At 42.6% G+C, this 18,311-nt stretch overlaps 2 protein-coding genes and 1 pseudogene across 4 annotated transcripts in view; 2 read left to right on the top strand and 1 right to left on the bottom strand.

The window, feature by feature from the left end:
• BICRAL (BICRA like chromatin remodeling complex associated protein) overlaps nucleotides 1-17,384 on the top strand; it is an 82,473-nt gene extending 65,089 nt beyond the window's left edge. For both annotated transcript variants that reach the window (XM_060162902.1, XM_060162903.1), the window contains exons 6-12: nucleotides 3,608-3,713; nucleotides 4,557-4,657; nucleotides 5,719-5,780; nucleotides 7,276-7,421; nucleotides 8,508-8,602; nucleotides 11,326-11,428; nucleotides 13,498-17,384. In XM_060162902.1, coding sequence (XP_060018885.1) covers nucleotides 3,608-3,713; nucleotides 4,557-4,657; nucleotides 5,719-5,780; nucleotides 7,276-7,421; nucleotides 8,508-8,602; nucleotides 11,326-11,428; nucleotides 13,498-14,285 — 1,401 coding nt within the window. In that variant the 3' untranslated portion in view covers nucleotides 14,286-17,384. The remainder of the gene's footprint in view (nucleotides 1-3,607; nucleotides 3,714-4,556; nucleotides 4,658-5,718; nucleotides 5,781-7,275; nucleotides 7,422-8,507; nucleotides 8,603-11,325; nucleotides 11,429-13,497) is intronic.
• Nucleotides 1-18,311, bottom strand: part of TRERF1 (transcriptional regulating factor 1) — a 572,147-nt gene that overhangs the window by 537,001 nt on the left and 16,835 nt on the right. The gene's annotated exons all lie outside the window — the stretch shown is intronic.
• Nucleotides 6,064-6,567, top strand: LOC132527410 (histone-binding protein RBBP4-like; annotated as a pseudogene).

The following is an 18,311-nucleotide window of genomic DNA, read 5'->3' on the forward strand; positions in this document are numbered from 1 at the left end:
GATTCATTGGTGGATTTCTGTATATTCACGTGGTATCAAGATAATACAGGGTCTAAAGAGTTAAAATTGTACATTGTTATGAGCAGAGTTCTTGGAGCCAAGTTCTCAACAAAATATCCTTAAATAGCTTCTCTATTTGTGAAGAAAATATATTTCAAGAGCAAGTCTTCTCTAAGAGGGACTTCCCTCGTGGCACAGTGGATAGGACTCCATGCTCCCAAAGCAGGGGGCCCAGGAACTAGATCCCACATGCCTGCCGCAACCAAGAGTTCAAATGCCGCAACTAAGGAGCCTGCCTGCCTCAACTAAGACCCGGCGCAATAAATAAATAAAATTTTAAAAAAGTCTTCTCTAAGAGTTCAGAAAAAAAAAAACCTGAATGATTTATTTTCTTTCTGGAAAAATTGTCAGTTCGGGGGCAACCTAAATTTGGGGGGAATGAGAGAAAGTTGCTGGCTCCTGGGCAGGGGCATTGGACTAGGAGGAAGTACAGACTCCTATGACTTAATGCCACAGTGGAATTCACTCACTTATTTTCATTTAACGATGATTTACTGTGTGCTCACTATGGCGTCAGGCCCTCTTCTGGTGCTGGGGATACAGCAGTGAACCAGACACACAAAAGTCCTGCTCTGAGATCAGGACACTGGGAGTGACCAGTGACCAGCGAACATCTGGGAACAGAGCAGATCCCTCGGGCAGCAGAGCTTTCCAAACATACAGACCTAGTGAATGGAGGAGATTCCAGTTGGGACACCAAACCAAGTTCCCAGTGGATTACAATTCTACCACCATCCTGGCCCTACCCGCCCCGCCCAACCTGTGTTACCCTCATAGCATAAGAGGTGGGGAGATCATTCCAGTCCCAAGGGGAGGGACACAGTGAGGGGTACTGGCAGTAGCTGAAAGATGAAAATGCACTGATGCCAGTGTTCAACCCCCACATGGGTGTGGGCAAGGGGACTGTAAAACACACCAAAACCTGCTCAGGACGTCCCTGGTGGCGCAGTGGTTAAGAATCCTCCTGCCAATGCAGGGTACACAGGTTCAAGCCCTGGTCCGGGAAGATGCCACATGCCTCGGAGCAACTAAGCGTGTGCACCACAACTACTGAGCCTGCACTCTAGAGCCCACGAGCCACAACTACTGAGCCCGCGTGCCGCAGCTACTGAAGCCCACGCGCCTAGAGCCCGTGCTTCGCAATAAGAGAAGCCACCACAATGAGAAGCCCGCGCACCGCAACAAAGAGTAGCCCCCCGCTCGCTGCAACTAGAGAAAGACGACCTTGCAGCCAAAAAAAACAAAAAACAAAAAACCTGCTCAAACAAGAGGTGTCCCTACAGTTAGTAACCTTGTTTTCAGACACAACAGTACTTTATACCCTTAAATGATGGCAATTTTTCAAGCTTTGACATTAGATTACATTGTTCAGAGTATTTTTTTTTCTCTTTACTCTTCTGTATTATGAAGAAACACATAGAAAAATACAGAAAACATAAATGTACAGTTAACAAATAATTATAAAGCAAATACCCATGCAGGTAACCACTCAAGAAATAGATTATCGGTACCCCAGAACGTACCCCCTTCCATGTACCTTCCTAACCTAGCCCCTCTCCTGACTTTTATGGTGATTTCTTCCTTGCTGTTCTTACAGTTTTACTACTTCTGTATGCATGGATTTTGTTTTATCTGTCTGTTCAATAGCTAGGAATCATTCAAGGTGATATCTGATAAATAAGGTGGGAGATCAGCCTGGGTAATGACATTTATTTATTAAAAAAAAAAAAACTTGTGTGCTCTTAAGCAATTAGGGTGATACTCTTCTGTTTCATGTGAACTAGGCATATTGAAAGAAATTCCAAAAATGTTGTGTCCTGGCAACACTGCTATGAGGATTTTGGTCATTTGAACATACTCATTCTGGTTCATCTATTCATCTGTTGATCTCGTTATTTCAGAGTCCCATCTAGAATATAGCCTTGCCCTGTTAGACTACGTTCTTCCAACTTTTACCTGTTTGTTGTTTTATTCAAGGTGGCCCTTAGTTTTGTTTTTATTTATTTACTTTTTGGCTGCACCGAGCGGCTTGCAGGATCTCAGTTCCCCGACCAAGGATTGAACCCGGGCCATGGCAGTGAAAGCCCGGAATGCTAACCACTAGGTCAAGGTGGCCCTTAGTGTTCGTCCCTTGGAAATATTTGTGAGGAAGGCCTGTGCTCACTGTTCACCCTAGGCCTCCTCACAACACAGGTGTCCTTCTTGTGAAGAGCTTCCCTACAGTAGGAAAGTGTGGAGTTATCTTCTAGGGCAAATGCTGTGAAGACCGGGAGATTTTCCCCCATGGTGTTCTCACTAAGAGATGCAGGTCCGACCTTCCCTGCTAATGGAAGGATGAGCAAAGTGACGGTTTCCAACTTTGTAAAGACCTCCTCCAGTCTTTCTTGGTTGATGTCAAATCCATCTCCATTTCTGTATTAGAAAAAAGGACCAAATAGATAATTAATTGTTTAGAATAATTCATTGTTTAGAACAGAAATATTAACATGAGTTTAGTTGGCCAATGGCCAGGTATTGCCAAGGTCTGTGTGAGCGGCGACATGTGAATGGTTGGTGGGAACATTTTGCTTAGGCCAAGGTCACAGGAGATGGTTAAACTAGACTCTAAATCACCTGCTGGTATACAAAATATAAAACTGAAGGAAAAACTGAAAACTTACTGCACTGTGAAGTAGTAATGACATAAAGGATTAAAATTTGGGAGTAGTTTAGAAACACTTTATCATCTTACTCTAAATGCATTATAGAGATAACAGATTTTTTTAGAGCTAAAAGGAATTTGTTAGTCCTTAAACATCATCCAGTTCATCTTCCTTATTTATAGAAGGGAAGCACACAACAGTTTAAACATTAGATTAATTTTTCTAATAATATTTTGCTCAGACTAATATTCAGTTGAATTTACATTTCCCAATTACATGGCACCTGAGGTTATCATGACATGAACTAGAGACATCCCAGACGGCAGGGGTGAGACTTCCTTTAGATCATCCACACAGTGGACAGCGAATGTTGACAGTAGATTTGGGGTTGGTGCTTGGGCCCTGACCGGGTGCTCAGCATCCCTGCAGACCCCACATGGGAACTGATACTCAGGGTCATAATCCTTGCAGGCGTGACATTGCATTACTGAGGATAGAAACTGTTGGGGGTAGAGACTGGTTTCACGCTCAGCTTTGCATCTGAGCACCATGAACACAGGAGTTCCAGGAGTGAGAAAGCAGAGGCTATCAATCAGCTCAGCTGGGATCAGTCATCCCTCCTGAATGGCGTCAAGAAAATTCAGCAGGCTTGTAGACTTTAAAGGGTACTCTTTGCAGTTCTCCCGATGCGATAGGAGAATAATGTATATTATAAAAGTATAATAAAACTTTTATAGTTTTATTATTTTTTTATTATACTTTTATAGTATAAAAGTATAATAAACTTTTGTAAGCTAAACCGAAGGTGATGCGGGAGACTCGTTAACAGACTTGGTTGGCACTTTAAGTGATTAAAGCTTTTATCATGATATTAATTTTTCCATCTTGGCAATGTTTTTTCACAGGCTCAAAAAAAAAGTTTGAATCAGACTTCCCCCATTTCTGCTTCCAAGACTGCAGATGGCCTGAGACAAGCGCCCATCCCAGGCCTCTTGAGCACAGCACTGCCAGGTCAGGAGCCCCTGTTGTGAGCTCTCCTTGGTCTGTCCCAGTCCTCCCAGCACCAGGGCACACTCTTCACGCATCCCTCATCCTGCATCTCTTCCACTCAGCCTCACCTCCACTCTGATCCTTCCTTCTTTCCGTATCCTTTCCACCCAAATAATGTACCATGTTGCATCTGTAGTATCTTATATACTAATGAGGAAAAGAAAAGCACTTCTGTTTAAATTACAACACATTAAATTATGTGAAAAAAATGTGCTGCTTAGAAACAATGAAACCTAGTATCATACGGCACATGCGACTCTGTGACTATCCTGTATTTGTATATTTAGAATCTCCCCCCCACACTCCCCCACCCCAGCCAAAAACAAAAAATACGGTGGGCCGTGTCTTCCATTTCTTCTAAAGCTTTGAACACCCGCACTGCTCAATAAGTACTAGAAAAGATGACGGCATGAACACTCCTAGCCAGTCCTCTATTTGGGCCTCCCTTTCTTAAGTTGTGAGTATTCAGGGGTTCTGTAATACTGACAGATCACTGCTTTGAGGCCTATTCCTTAGACCTTAGATAATTTGAAACTGTAGCATTGACAGCTTTTATTTATTACCATTTATTTATGTGTTTATTTCTATTTATTACCTAAATAAGCTTTAATAATCCTTACCTCTGTCTTTAGAGCTTTGGTAGATAAGTGTACTTCCTGCTCTCCTTCCTCACAGCCAGCACCCATGATAAACAAATCCCTTTCAGAATGTTCAGTAATCTGTGTACATTGGACTCTAGGGGTTACACAATGGGCCTGATTTACTGTTTCTGTTGAACGTCGTCTCATGTGTTCATTCTAATAGGACAGGATTCTGGAAGCAAAGCTATACCGGTGTCCTTAGGAACCACACAACCACAGCAGGAAAAAGTCGTTGGATCATCTCCTGGCCAGCCAGTTGTGCAGGTAGAAAACAGTTTGCACAGCTTCTTCTCAATGTTCAGCACGACTGACAGAAAATGTGGTCGCGTCGCCTTCTGTTTGCTAGTGGCTGTCTGGCATCACCTGCACAGTCAGCCTTGTCACCCTGTGTGCCCACAAAAGTGCTCACTGAAGACCTTCCCCGAGAGCCGTGCCTTGTAATGTTAATGTTTATAGGATGAATGTGTCTGTTCTATTTCTCACATGTTTACAGTTCTTTCATTTCCTCATGAATTAATAGTATACCAGCAGCCAACACATCATAGGCACTCAAAAAATGTCGTTTACTGTTGAATGATAATGATTATTATCCTATCAAGAGTGAATCTGTTCCTCTTAGTTACTAGAGATTTTTTTTTTCCTGCAGGAGTGTATGAAGTAGTCAGTCCCTATGGTCTTTTAACCCATACTTGTCTGAAAAAGAAGAAAAAAAATTTTTGTTTTCAGTTTTCTAAGGCCTTAGTCTCTTCTCCATCAAACTTATAATAGCTTAATGAAATCTGTGGTAGTCTGGGCCTGCCTGGAATACTCAGTGAAGGATCTGGTTCAGTTCTCAGGTTCTGATGTAAGGCGTATTTGTTCCTTACCGTGATCCAAGAAATGCCCTCTGCTAGGTCACACACCTGGACTGTATGTGACAGGAGCTCAGACGTGTTTGCTCCCTTATTTACCACTGAGAGGATGAATTAAGGACCGTCTACTGAATTTTCAGATGTTTATGGAGTTGTTACTTAAAATATATTTCTTCAAAAATATAATGAAGCTTTGTAGAGGGAGTTGGGAAATCAGGCTTTAGGGTACAGCTAAGTCCTTCCAAGGAGCTGATAGTACAGCTTTCTATAATCTTGACACAGTGCAACTTCGCTACATGGGTCTGTGGGTTTCTTTGTTTCATTTTTCAACACTGGCAAATTATAGCAAATGCTACATTTAGAGTCTGCTCTTGATAAGGATTTGAAAATATTGGAAACATAGTGACCCTTATGTATAACTGTATTTTGCTTATTCTACAAAAGGGAATAATAAGAGGTGTGTTTTGTCTTTAGGTGGACAGTCATTCGGGAGGACAAAAGAGGCCTGCTGCAAAACAGCTAACTAAAGGAGCTTTGTGAGTTACCTTCGGAAATGACCCATTTTGAACATTTTTCTAGGTTCCTAACCTTCAACAAATATACAACAACAGTCAGGTTATGATACTACGTATTTTTTAAAGTATACTTTGGAAATCTTTCCCTATAGTTTATTTCTGTTAGGAGATATCTATATCTATCTCAAATGTAGTTTGAGACTACCGTTCACCCTTTTGTTCTTAAGGAGAATAGTTCTTTGTCTTTTTAGCAACCACATACCCTTTGATTGGCCTGAGGGTCTCTGAGGAGAAGCAAGGTTTAATGAAGTCCTATGTCCAACCAAGCCGCGCAGTTGGTACTCACACTGCTGAAGTGAACTGCCTTTCTTTCAGTCCTTCTAGTGAGTTCCTTCTTGCCACAGGATCAGCTGACAAGACTGTTGCCTTGTGGGATCTGAGAAATCCGAAACTTAAGTTGCATTCCTTTGAATCACATAAGGATGAAATATTCCAGGTTCAGTGGTCGCCTCACAATGAGACCATTTTGGCTTGCAGTTATACTGATCACAGGCTGAATGTCTGGGATTTAAGTAAAATTGGAGAGGAACAATCCCAGGACGATGCAGAAGATGGGCCAGCAGAGCTGTTGTTTATTCATGGTGGTCACACTGCCAAGCTATCTGATTTCTCCTGAAATCCCAGTGAACCTTGGATGATTTGTTCTGTATCAGAAGACAATATCATGCAAGCTTGTCCAGTGGCAGAGAACATGGATGATGGTGAAGACCCTGAAGGGAGCGTGGATCCAGAAGGACAGGGATCCTAGGGGATGTCTGCACTTCTTGTGATTTTAGGCTCCCCTTTTCTTCCTCTCAGCCCTGAGATTGATTTAACACTGGTTTTGAGACACAGACTTTGTTTGGTTATTCGTCTATAATAAGTTCTATCAATGATGTTTATTAGTCCAAAAAATAAAAAAAAATAAACTTCTATGTTCAGAACAGAAATATTACCATAAGCGTAGCTGGCCAGTGGTCAGGCATTGCCAAGGTCTGTGTGAGCGCCCACACTTGAATGGCTGGGGGGAACACCATGCTTTTGAGGCCAGGGTCATAGTTTGAGTCCCCTGTGTTGATGGTTAGACTAAACTCTAAACCCACCATGATGTATGAAGTATAAAACTGAGGGGAGGGCTTCCCTGGTGGCGCAGCGGTTGAGAGTCCTCCTGCCGATGCAGGGGACACGGGTTCGTGCCCTGGTCTGGGAAGATCCCACATGCCGCAGAGCAGCTGGGCTCATGAGCCATGGCCACTGAGCCTGCGCGTCCGGAGCCTGTGCTCCGCAACGGGAGAGGCCACAACAGTGAGAGGCCCGCGTACCGCAAAAAAACCAAAAAAACTGAGGGGAAAAAAGACCTGCTATACTCTGGATAATAACATTCCTGTGTCTCTCATTGTCTTTGCATGCAAATAACCATCGTGATTAGATTTCTTCACATGACTCAACACTGCCATTGGTGATTTCTCTTTAACAGCATTCTCCAGCAGTTACAGAGGGACCAAACCCACACGGTGACACCTGATAAAAGTCAGTTCCGATCACTCAGTGACGCAGTGCAAAGGCTGCTCTCCTACCATGTGTGCCAGGGCTCCATGCCCACGGAGGAAGACCTGAAGAAAGGTAAGCAGGCTGGACCCCCAGAGTGCCACCTTGACACCAGACACCCTCCTAGGGACGCCCTCCTGGGGACTCACCCCACAGGAGAACCAGAGCCTCGTCACCCTCAGATGGTAGCCAGGTTACTGTTTTTCATTGCAGACCTACCTTCTTCCCAATTTACTCGATTTCCCAGTCCACGTTGAGGGTTGTGACTTATTTTTCTCAGCATTCTTTGGAGGGATACCCAGATGTCCGAATATTTTATGGACGCATTTGAGGGCAGTGAATCCAGAGCACTGTGTGGACGCTGGCTGCAGACAGGACGGCCCTGGACGAGGTGCTGTGCACGGTGATTCAAGCACAGTCCTTGCGTTTAGATAGAATGCATACGTACCCTGAGCTGCTGCTATCACTTTTATGAATTAGATAGATCCTGTAGCTCCCAAAAGGCATTCTTTGAGGTTCCAAAGTGAGTCCAGAGCAGGGTCTCTGAGGGGAGTGCAGCAGTCAATCCACTGTGAGCTTCCCTGGGAGGAAGCTCACCTCCACATCCAGCATTAAACAGGGATGTGGAGGTTCTGAGAAGAGTGAAGTGGAAAACGTGAGACCTTTGGAGACAGAGAGACAAAGGACAGAGCCACAGGACCATGACCTGCGAGATGCCACAGACGAGTTGGTGTCGTTACGTGAAACTGGTCTGCCCAGCCCGGACAGTAGGACTTCATTGTCTCAGCGGTTTCAGTTTTTCATGCTGTTGGAAGGAAGTGGAGGCTTAGGTCACCTACTAGTAGATCATTCTCTGTTCATTGATATTTGCTGCTGGTCTGTGTTAACGTGGTTTTCTTTTATAAATGATCTTAATTAAAGGCATTATGTTTTTAGTTTCCTGATTAGAGTGAAAATAAGCTAGTATTAAAATGAGTTTCTGTGATCACATTCCAGTGAATAGTGAGGGACAGGAGTGCAGAAGGATGATGTTTAACCAAGGGAGAACTAAACTAAGAAGAGAAAATGGAGGAATAATTCATTTCAGTCCTAAGGAAAAAAGGACCTAGTGAGTGATTTGCACTCTTACTTTTTTTTTTCTCTCTCTCTCTCTTTTTAAAGTTGACAATGAATTTGAAACAGTTGCCACTCAGCTCCTAAAAAGGACCCAAGCTATGCTTAACAAGTACAGATGCCTGCTCCTGGAAGATGCCATGGTAAAGTTCCACTACCAAGCATGTTTGTTTCTTAAACTCCACAGGTCACAGCTACTAATTCAGAGAGAAAAACTTCAAGAAATTACATTTTGCCAACATAGCTTAAAAGGCACAGATACTTAAAGTTGTAGAAAAACTTACCTTTGACTGAATCTTCTACTAACAGCAGCTATATCTGCTATGCTTTCCATGGTTGATCACACTGAGTCAGTGCTATTGTTTTCCTGGTTCCAAATGAGGAACTAGGGCTTTGGTTACGTAATTTGCCCAACATCATACAGCCAGTAAGTTTGCAGTGTAATTAGCAGAGCTAGAATACAGACCAGGACCACCTGACCCCCATCCGCACTCCGATGCTGTCCACTGCCTCTCACCAACCAGAAGACGTGGGAGAGGACCAGCAACACTTCTGCTGAATATTGTTCAGAATAATATCTGAAAAGATGAGGTGGTGACAGGTGTTAAAATTAGTTTTGTCTTGGGAATTCCCTGGCTGTCCAGTGGTTAGGACTCTGTGCTCTCACTGCCGAGGACTCGGGTTTTCACCCCGGTCTGGGAACTAAGATCCTGCAAGCCACGTGGTGCAGCCAAAAAAAAAAAAAAAAGTTAGTTTTGTCTTGTTTTCAATTGAGAGATCACTAGCATGTCATAAAAATCATGCTTAACAGGGAGATCAGCTTGATGCTTTGTGACCACCTAGAGGGGTGGGGCAGGGAGGGTGGGAGGGAGGCTCAAGAGGGAGGGGTTATGGGGATGTATGTATACATATAGCTGATTCGCTTCGTAGTACAGCAGAAACTAACACAACAAGCAATTATACTCCAATAACTGTAAAATAAAAAAATAAATAAATATGACTCTTTTGTCATATATTACAATAATAATTTCCCCCCAAAAAAATCACGCTTAATTTTAAAACGTACAACCTGATGGATTTTAGTATATTCACAAGGCTGTGCAAGCAGCACCACTCGTTAATTCCAGAGCATTTTCAGCACCCCAAATAGACACGAAAATTAGTTGTTGTTTTTCCCTTTGGCCGCACCGCATGGCTTGCAGGATCTTAGTTCCCCAACCAGGGATTGAACCCCAGCCCACAGCAGTGAAAGCGCTGAGTCCTAACCACTGGACCGCTGAGGAACTCCCCTAAAATTAATTTTAAAACACCAGATAATTAGAGAAAGGAGTAAGGTATCTCAGAAAATGATGGAAAGACCAAACCTAGCTGAGATTTTAGAAGCAGTTCTAAAATCATACAGACTTTAATAAATTGGTCTCTTACCAGTGGCTTTTAATTTGAGATCAGCTTTGAAAATGTACCTTGAGAGATTAGCTGAACTACATTATACACGTACGCAATATAGTATAAATATGTATGTGTGTGTGTTTGTGTTTAACTAACGTGTATATATTTACAGGCATACCTCAGAAACAGTGGGGGTTCAGTTCTAGACCACTCGATAAAGTGAATATCGCAATAAATCAATTCACATGAACTTTTTCGTTTTCTGGTGCAAATAAAAGTTATGTTTACACTATACTGCAGTCTATTAAGTGTGCAGTAGCGTTGTGTCTAAAACAACAATGTGCATAGCTTAATTTTAAAATACTTTATTGCTAAAAAATGCTAACCATCATGTGAGCCTCCAGTGAGTTGTAGTCTTCTTGCTGGTGGAGGGTTTGAAATATTGGGAGAATTACCAAAACGTGACACAGAGACATGAAGTGAGCAAATGTTGTTGGAAAAGTGGTGCCAATAGACTTTCTCGATGCAGGGTTGCTTACAGCCTTCAATGTGTAAAAAAAAAATGCAATACCTGCAAAGCGCAGTGAAATGAGATATGCCTATACTTATGTATATTAAAACTGTGCCACCAAAGTCTGAAATAGTTGTTCTTATATTGACAGTCATTTCTGAAACTAAACTCTGTGATATCAAAAAGACTAACTCTGTCATTTGTGAGAAAAGGACCATTTGGACAGACTTGGACAAATGGACTAATTACTTGGACAAATTATATCTGCCATGAATTTTTATGTTAAATAAGACCCAGAAATATAATTTAAGATTTGATTCTGTGCAGCAAAAAATAATTCTAAGGAAAGCCTTAATACAAAACATAATTATAGGGAATTCCCTGGAGGTCCAATGGTTAGGACTCTTGTGCTTTCACTGCTGAGGACACGGGTTCAGTCCCTGGTTGGGGAACTAAGATCCCACAAGCCATGCAGCATGGTCAAAACACAACACAATTATAGCATAGCAGAATATAAAGTAAAAGGTTATCCTAATGAAAAGATTTCCCACATATTAAGCAGAGGAGGAAATAAGAAAAGTACAGAACAGTGTGTATAGTTGCTGCCATTTGTGTGCAAAAATAAAGAACGAAGAACGTAAATTTGTGTGTGTGCATAAACTATCTCTGGAAGAGTTTATTAAACTGCTTGGCACGAGGGTTCCTGCAGGGAGGGCCCTGGGTGGGTGAGGAAGGCAGTGCACAGGGGAGGCGAAGAAGGAAGGCTGACTTTCCACATCCCCTCTAGTACCTTCTGAAGTTTGTACCAATGTGGTAAATTACCTTTCCCCAAAAAACACGATTCAAAAAAGTATGTCAAGGATAAACATATTCTCCTTTCTGATTGCTTCCTTTGTCCCCAAAACACAGCAAGCTGTTTGCACTTGTTAAAGGGCATTTGAAATGACTAGGCTTTCTCATTTTCAGCGGATCAATCCCTCCGCTGAGATGGTGATGATCGACAGAATGTTCAACCAAGAGGAAAGAGCTTCTCTGTCCCGGGACAAGCGTCTGGCACTTGTAGACCCCGGTAAGAAACGCCAGAGTAAAAGCAGAGGAGAGCTACCGCCAGGGTTCAGGGACTATGGCTTTGCGGAGACTGTCTGAAGTGACCTTGGAGTTTGAAACCTGAAGGTAGATCCTGAATTCTGGGGAGAAAAAAATCCAGAGTTGAGAGCAGGATATGAATACTCTGAAAAGGTTGTTCTGCAAAATCCAAACTGGAATTTTACGTTCAGTTAAGTGATTCTTCTTCCCCATTGTAAACTCAGACTTATCAATCTTTCCCTAGTTTTTGAGAACTAAAGTAAGTCAGAAGCCTTCCCAGAAGCAACTAAACCTCAGCAAATGATTGAGTTTTCTCACTATGTGCAATGCATTGTTGGGGGGGAATCAGTGCAACATGGTCCCTGCCCACAGGCTCTAGTAGATTGTAGTGCTCCTTGTTGGTACTCTTCCCGCACCCCATCAGCTTCCTGCCATTTGCATCTGTGCTAGATTCAACCCACATTCTGCCGTTTAAAAATGAATTCTCTGTACTTCTTTCTAGCGTCTAAAATTTCTTAAATCGAATAACATAACAATTTGTGGAATATCAATTTTTACCCAGACTTTTACCATCCTAGAAAAGGAATGTTTTCATTTCTCCAAGTTTTCTTCCAGTTATGGTTCCCATTTGCATACATCACTTATAATATAATTATAATCATATGTCGTGTGCTAGATGTGATTTTGTTATTCTAATTTTCTTCCATTTAACACATCTGAAGTTTTTATCCTGTTGCTATAGTCTTCAAAATAATATTTAATAAATTTTTAATATACTAATTCGATAATTTGGCTAATCCATTCCCCTCCTATTGGAATATTATTTTCCTCTGGCTTTACTTCTATTTTTCTAACATCTTTTCTGATACTTAAATATTAAGGTTCAGCCTTGTGTTTGATGTGGCTTAAGGAATTTTCAAAGAGAATACATGATCCTTATACTCAGTGTAAAGGGAGAGTCCTAAGGAATTGCTGTATACCTAGGAGAATCCTCAAATCTTTCCAAAAAACAAGAGAATAATGTGAGATATATTTCTGCCCCTCTTTCTTAGAACGTGAAATCCCCTATTGCCACTGGGTGAATTGGGCTTTGGGGATAAACCCTCCTCTTTTGTCACAGCCCCTCAGGCCTGGTGTCACGTGGGCAGGGGCATGCTCCGTCCTCCTCTGTATTGTACGTGCACAGTGTTTGTTGGGTGGAATCGCCTTTTTTGATTTCAAGGCTGTATCCCCTAGATCTCATATTTTGGGATTTAGTGAACAAATCCACGTTTGTGGCTTTATAGGTATCACCAAAGCTCTATTTCACTTTCATTACTTCCAGAGTGAACACTTTCTTTGCCCTTGCATAACAGCAACCTGCTTCCCTCCCTCCGTACCCCCCACCCGCTAAATCCTCACTAACACTTCTCTCGCCATCCTTGGCTCTTCAAGCCTGGCACAGGTCAGCACTCACCCTCAGACCCGGTTCCTCCATACCCCACCGCCCTTCCAAGCAGATGCCATTTAAGGTGCATGTTGATCGTTCGTTTTGTGTTCCTGGCAAAGTGCCACCAGTTATGCCAGGTCCCCTGCCACGCGTTTAGAGGGACTGAAGTGCGATCACCCACAGACAAGTAGTTGTGTCCTCCCCGGCCCCCCGCCAGAGCCTCTGTTCAGGGCCTTCTGCTCCAAGGAAGAAACGAGGCTGATACTAACATCTGATTGCTGTTTTCAGACTGTTTCAAAGCAGTCGTTAATAAAAAACTGATCCAAAACTACAGTGAGAGACCAAGACAAAGTGGAGCTTTTTGCCCATTGGGTTTTCCCATTTGTCATCCAGCAGCTCCTTTTTCAAAGAGGTTTAAGCTCCTCTGGAAGCTGCAGCCCCGCAGCCTCAGTTCCTTTTCAAGGACGCCCCTCAAGTACTGTGCTTCTGCACATTCCTGGCCATGAACAGCTGACTCGGTGTGGTGGGGTAGGGTGGGGTGGGTTTGCACCTGACCCACTGAGGGGCCACTGTCTAGTCCTGTCTCATTCTTTCATTAACGTTCTTTTTGTTCCCATTTCCAGAGGGCTTTCAGGCTGATTTCTGTTGTTCCTTCAAACTCGATAAAGCTGCTCATGAGACGCAGTTTGGCAGGAGTGACCAGCACGGCAGTAAAACAGCCAGTTCCGTGCATCTGACGGCCAAGGCCCAGAGCAGAGACAGAGCCAAAGCAGGCGCGGCAGAACCCACGAATCATGACCAGTTTCATCTAGTGCCTAATCACATCGTGGTCTCCGCAGAAGGAAACATTGCTAAAAAAACCGAATGCCTCGGCAGAGCGCTGAAATTTGACAAAATGGGCTCAGTTCAGTACCGGAGTGCGTCTGAAGAGAAAACCAGCCGGAAGGACTCCGTGAAAGGCAGTGAGTGCTCTCCCGGCCCTGAAGGGCACCGGAAGAACTCGTCCAGACCAGATCACGGTCCTGAGAGCAAACTCTCAAGCCTCCTAGTAGATTCGCACCTGGAGATGACGTGTAATAGCTCCTTCCAGGACAAGACTCTGCGGAATTCTCCAAAGAATGAAGTTTTACACACAGACATCATGAAAGGGTCAGCCGAGCCCCAGCCTGATCTCCAGCTCACTAAGAGTTTAGAAACAACGTTTAAGAACATCTTGGAACTCAAAAAGGCGGGGCGGCAGCCCCAGAGTGACCCCACGGTTAGCGGCTCTGTTGAGTTAGATTTCCCCAACTTTTCTCCAATGGCTTCGCAGGAAAACTGCCTGGAAAAGTTCATCCCGGACCACAGTGAAGGCATTGTAGAAACTGACTCCATTTTAGAAGCAGCTGTAAATAGTATCCTAGAGTGTTAATAACCGCAGTCCTCCCCCACCTGCCCCTGAGACCCTGCCCCGGACAAGTTACATTCTTTCCTGGCAAAAGCAATGGAAATAGTCTCCTGTCTCCAGCCTGCTTGATCTTTCATCACAGCTTATTCTTTCTAATCTCAATCCCATTCTTTGTTTAAGAGCAATACTCGTCGTGGTTACAGGGAGATCCTTCAGTAAAACTGATCCTTGTTAGAAAGCAGTCTGATGGGCCCTACACATTTCAAGTGTTTTGAAAGTGCTTATAGTCATTTTTTTGTTTGTTTTTGTTTATCTGTTTTATTTTTTTTAAACACTGTAACTCAATGAGATCACAGTACACTAGGCCCTGGGTAAAATTCTGACAATCATAAGTCATTTGAAAAGAACAGACTTATTAAAGAAAATCAAACAGGACTGATAGAAGATACCTGTTAAAGAAATCCCACTGCATCTCCAAATTTTGGCTTTGGGGGGGGTCTTGGGGTGTCATGGGCGGGAGACCACATGGCTCTCCCCTTGGCCGCCTCCGAGCAGTTAGTCCTAGCTGCTCTGCCAGGACCCACGGCCCTGGCGTGAGCACCTGTAGCGCACAAGCAGGGCTTCCTGTTCATCGTTCAAGTGCTTTTCTGATGCTCCCGGAGCAAAACCTCACCTCTTCAGCATATCCGCGGTGAGTTTCATCTAGGGAATACTTTGTTTTGAGTTGCAACAGCACGACTTGAGATAATCTCACCAGGCGAAATAAAAGAAAATGGAAACCAGTTAAGTGGCACAGTGTACAGGGGAGGCCAGGATAGAGCCATGAGGATTATAATATGTATATATGTAAAAGCATATATATGTTAACTATTGAGAAAAAACAAGGGTTTTGCGTTCTATAATTGGATCTAGGCAGCATACAATGTATGTTTTTGTTGGTTGCTGGGTTTTGTTGCATTTAACCTCTCTTTGCACCCCTCCCACAACAAATAGGCAAGCGTCAAAAGTATTTTCATTTGAAAACTATGTTGTAATTTTTCAGTTTAAACGTTAAGGGGACTTTGGCCTTGTTTCTGCTTCTTGTTGTCTGAGAACAGTAGTCACCCCTGGCAGCAATCATTACCAAAACACAGACAAACCAAAGGTAACCAGCCAGCCCACCACTGAGAGGAAAGATCTGAGACCCGGGATTCCCACTTGAGAGCCAAAGGACATTCCCTGCCATAGTTGGTGTTTGGCCCACGTTCATGTTCGTGAACGTGATTTATTGCTTTATTTATTTATATTTCTTTTCAGGGAGCTTTCCCCAGTTTCCTTTCTTGTATACCTGCCCCAGGTCATCCCGTTTCTGTTGACACTTTCATTCTCAATGTCATTGTAACCATCAGTATCTCCTAGCATTGGGAAAGCTACATATGGTATTTTGTATGTACCCTCTTACATACCTGTGTGCGTGCGTGTGTCTGGGCTGTTCAGATCCAGAGGTCATTTTGGCGACAGTGTGTACACGCTCACCCTCCCTGTTATGTGCACGGGCTCTCATTTATTCTGTCCATCTCTCTGGCTTTAGAGGCGCAACCCATGCTGCGCCACTCTAACATGTTGCCAAGATCCGCTTCTGGCCATCCCCAGAATGGGGATGACCCCCCTGTCGTCATGTTGGGCATTTCTCTTCCAGGTTGGCCTGCAATGGAAAGGAAGGCTTCTGATTACTAGAAAACACAGTAACAGAAGACCTAGACTCTCCCTGCTCCTTAGTTCCCCAAACAAAGAAACCCTGTGAGACAGCCAGTCTTTACAAAAGCAAAATACCTTCTCCCCACTCCCACCCCTGAGCCAATAGAAATTGGAAAATCTGGGCCATTTTACGGTGACCATGTTTTCCTTATTTGTGCCAATGTCCAAGTTGCAGATTTCCCCTTCTTCCTGTATTGTAACATATTAGAAAGATAAGTTGGTATTGCCAGTTGGAACTTTCTGTTTGGGTAGCCCTGGGGTAACACCCTGCCCTGAACCCCATGATTTCATAGGCTCTTCTCTTAGGGCTCATGCTCCCCTAATTCCTAGCAAGACTTAAAGATGGTCCCTCCTGATCAAATTCTTCTCATTGTGGAAATTTATACCTAGAAGCCTTCACGGAGGCTACTAATGAGTTACACTAATTACTGAATCAGTGGAATGCTTAAGAGACAAGATAAGCTCCATGTACGTTTGTCACCTCTCTTTCTTCCCTACCCTGCCCTGCTACCCCAGTCCCAACTTTTCGATATACCATCTTAAAGGGTTTTTTAAGCCTTGACACTTGTCTAGAAAACGGAGAGCCTAATTTACCAAAATGAAACTTGTAAATTTTTGTGTCCTTGTATGTAAGTTTACTTTTTATGGAGGAAAGATTCTAGATAATGACAAATGACGATTATGAAATGTATTTTACTCCTGTGATTAGGTCATAACTCGCATGTCGAGGCCCCTCTGGTGGAGGGTGAGAGCTCAGCCTCGGATGGCCAACATTCAGTTGTTCAGATTCATTAGTCAAAGTTAAGTTTTAGAGCTACTCATACTCAGTAACAAAAATCATTTTCTTTTCTTTTTTTTTTTTTTTCTGTTGTGGAAAAGTGTGAATTTGTTATTAAGCATTTGATTTTCTGTGTCCTTAAGTACTGCCTAAAGATAAAGCAAATTTTAAACTGGCAATTACGAAAAAGAACTATTTTAGCGCTGAAGAATTTAGCAGACTTTGTTAGATTAGGGAGGCCTTACAGACTGACTTGACTTAAAGAGGACGCGTCACTCACTGTCAGTGTGGTGTGGGCTTTATTTGCTTAAATACCTTCATTTGTATAGTATGTCTCACTTGAAATTGCTTTGTATACATTTTGTAAAAATATTTATAAAATGTTTTGTAAAAAAAAAGTATAACAAATTGCAGTTTATTTTGTTATGTTGGATAAATACTGTTAAAAGAAACCAGTCAGTAACTATATTGTTAATCCATGGTTAGGAAATGTTTAGTTGGAGATTACAAAATGAAACAACCATTGCAATACAGCCAAAGATTTGGGAAAATGTGCAACTGTGATTGTCTTGATTTTGCAAAGAGGAATGGCTGCTTTTCCCAGAAGAAAAGGGTAAGTAAATGTCCAGTGGGAGTTCTGTTATTAAATACCATTACCAAAGAATACCCCTGCCAGTGAGGGGGTAGGATTTTAACTGATCAGCCTTTCTAAATTACAAGTTAAACAAAATTGGTCAAGGAGAAAGTTTAGTCATGAACATCTCCGCCTCCCTCCCTGCTCCCCTCACATGGGCCCTTAACTGAGGAAGGAAAAATGAGGTCATTTAAAAGTTAGATAAATGTGCCTCAATCTGCAGGAATTTTTCTTTAATCGTTACATTTCTTTTGTTTCTGCAGGAACGAGAAGGCTAAGGGATAGGTAAGAAATGAAAAAAATAAAAACCTATTTTACATAAAACTTATTCCAGAATTAACATGTTTCTCTTTGGATTCACACGTTTGACCAAATTGTAACCTTATCTGTAAGATCAGCCCTACTGAGCCCGTTTGAGTTCCTGCCCTCACAAGTGTGACTCTACGCAAATTGTTAGGGAAACTAACAGAGGGGTAACTTCCTGGGGTAAGGGTATAAGACTCCTTAAATTTTCCTTCGGGGCCTAGAATTTATACTTAGACTCCCTACTTTATTTTATTTTATTTTTATTTTTTATTTTTTTATTTTTTATTTTTTTAGACTCCCTACTTTATGGTTTAATTGCTCTCCACTACCACCAATAAGGTAGTAGCAGTCAGGATATCAAGATTCTTCAGTAATCGATACATAAAGTGGAAGTTGTCCTCATATAACTAACAGAAGTTAAAATAATTATGGCTAGAATAATTACATCAGTGGATGGATCCCTTAATGTCTTTTACAGTGGTGTCCTGCTGTCAAGCTTCTCTCCTTGCTAAGGACAAATGTGTGTCCAACATGACACACATTTGTCTCGCCCCTCTTCAGGCCATTTGCAATGGGTGTGCCCCATGAACAAAGA

The sequence above is a fragment of the Lagenorhynchus albirostris genome, chromosome 10 (assembly GCF_949774975.1).
Source record: "Lagenorhynchus albirostris chromosome 10, mLagAlb1.1, whole genome shotgun sequence".
NCBI classification, from domain to species: domain Eukaryota; kingdom Metazoa; phylum Chordata; class Mammalia; order Artiodactyla; family Delphinidae; genus Lagenorhynchus; species Lagenorhynchus albirostris.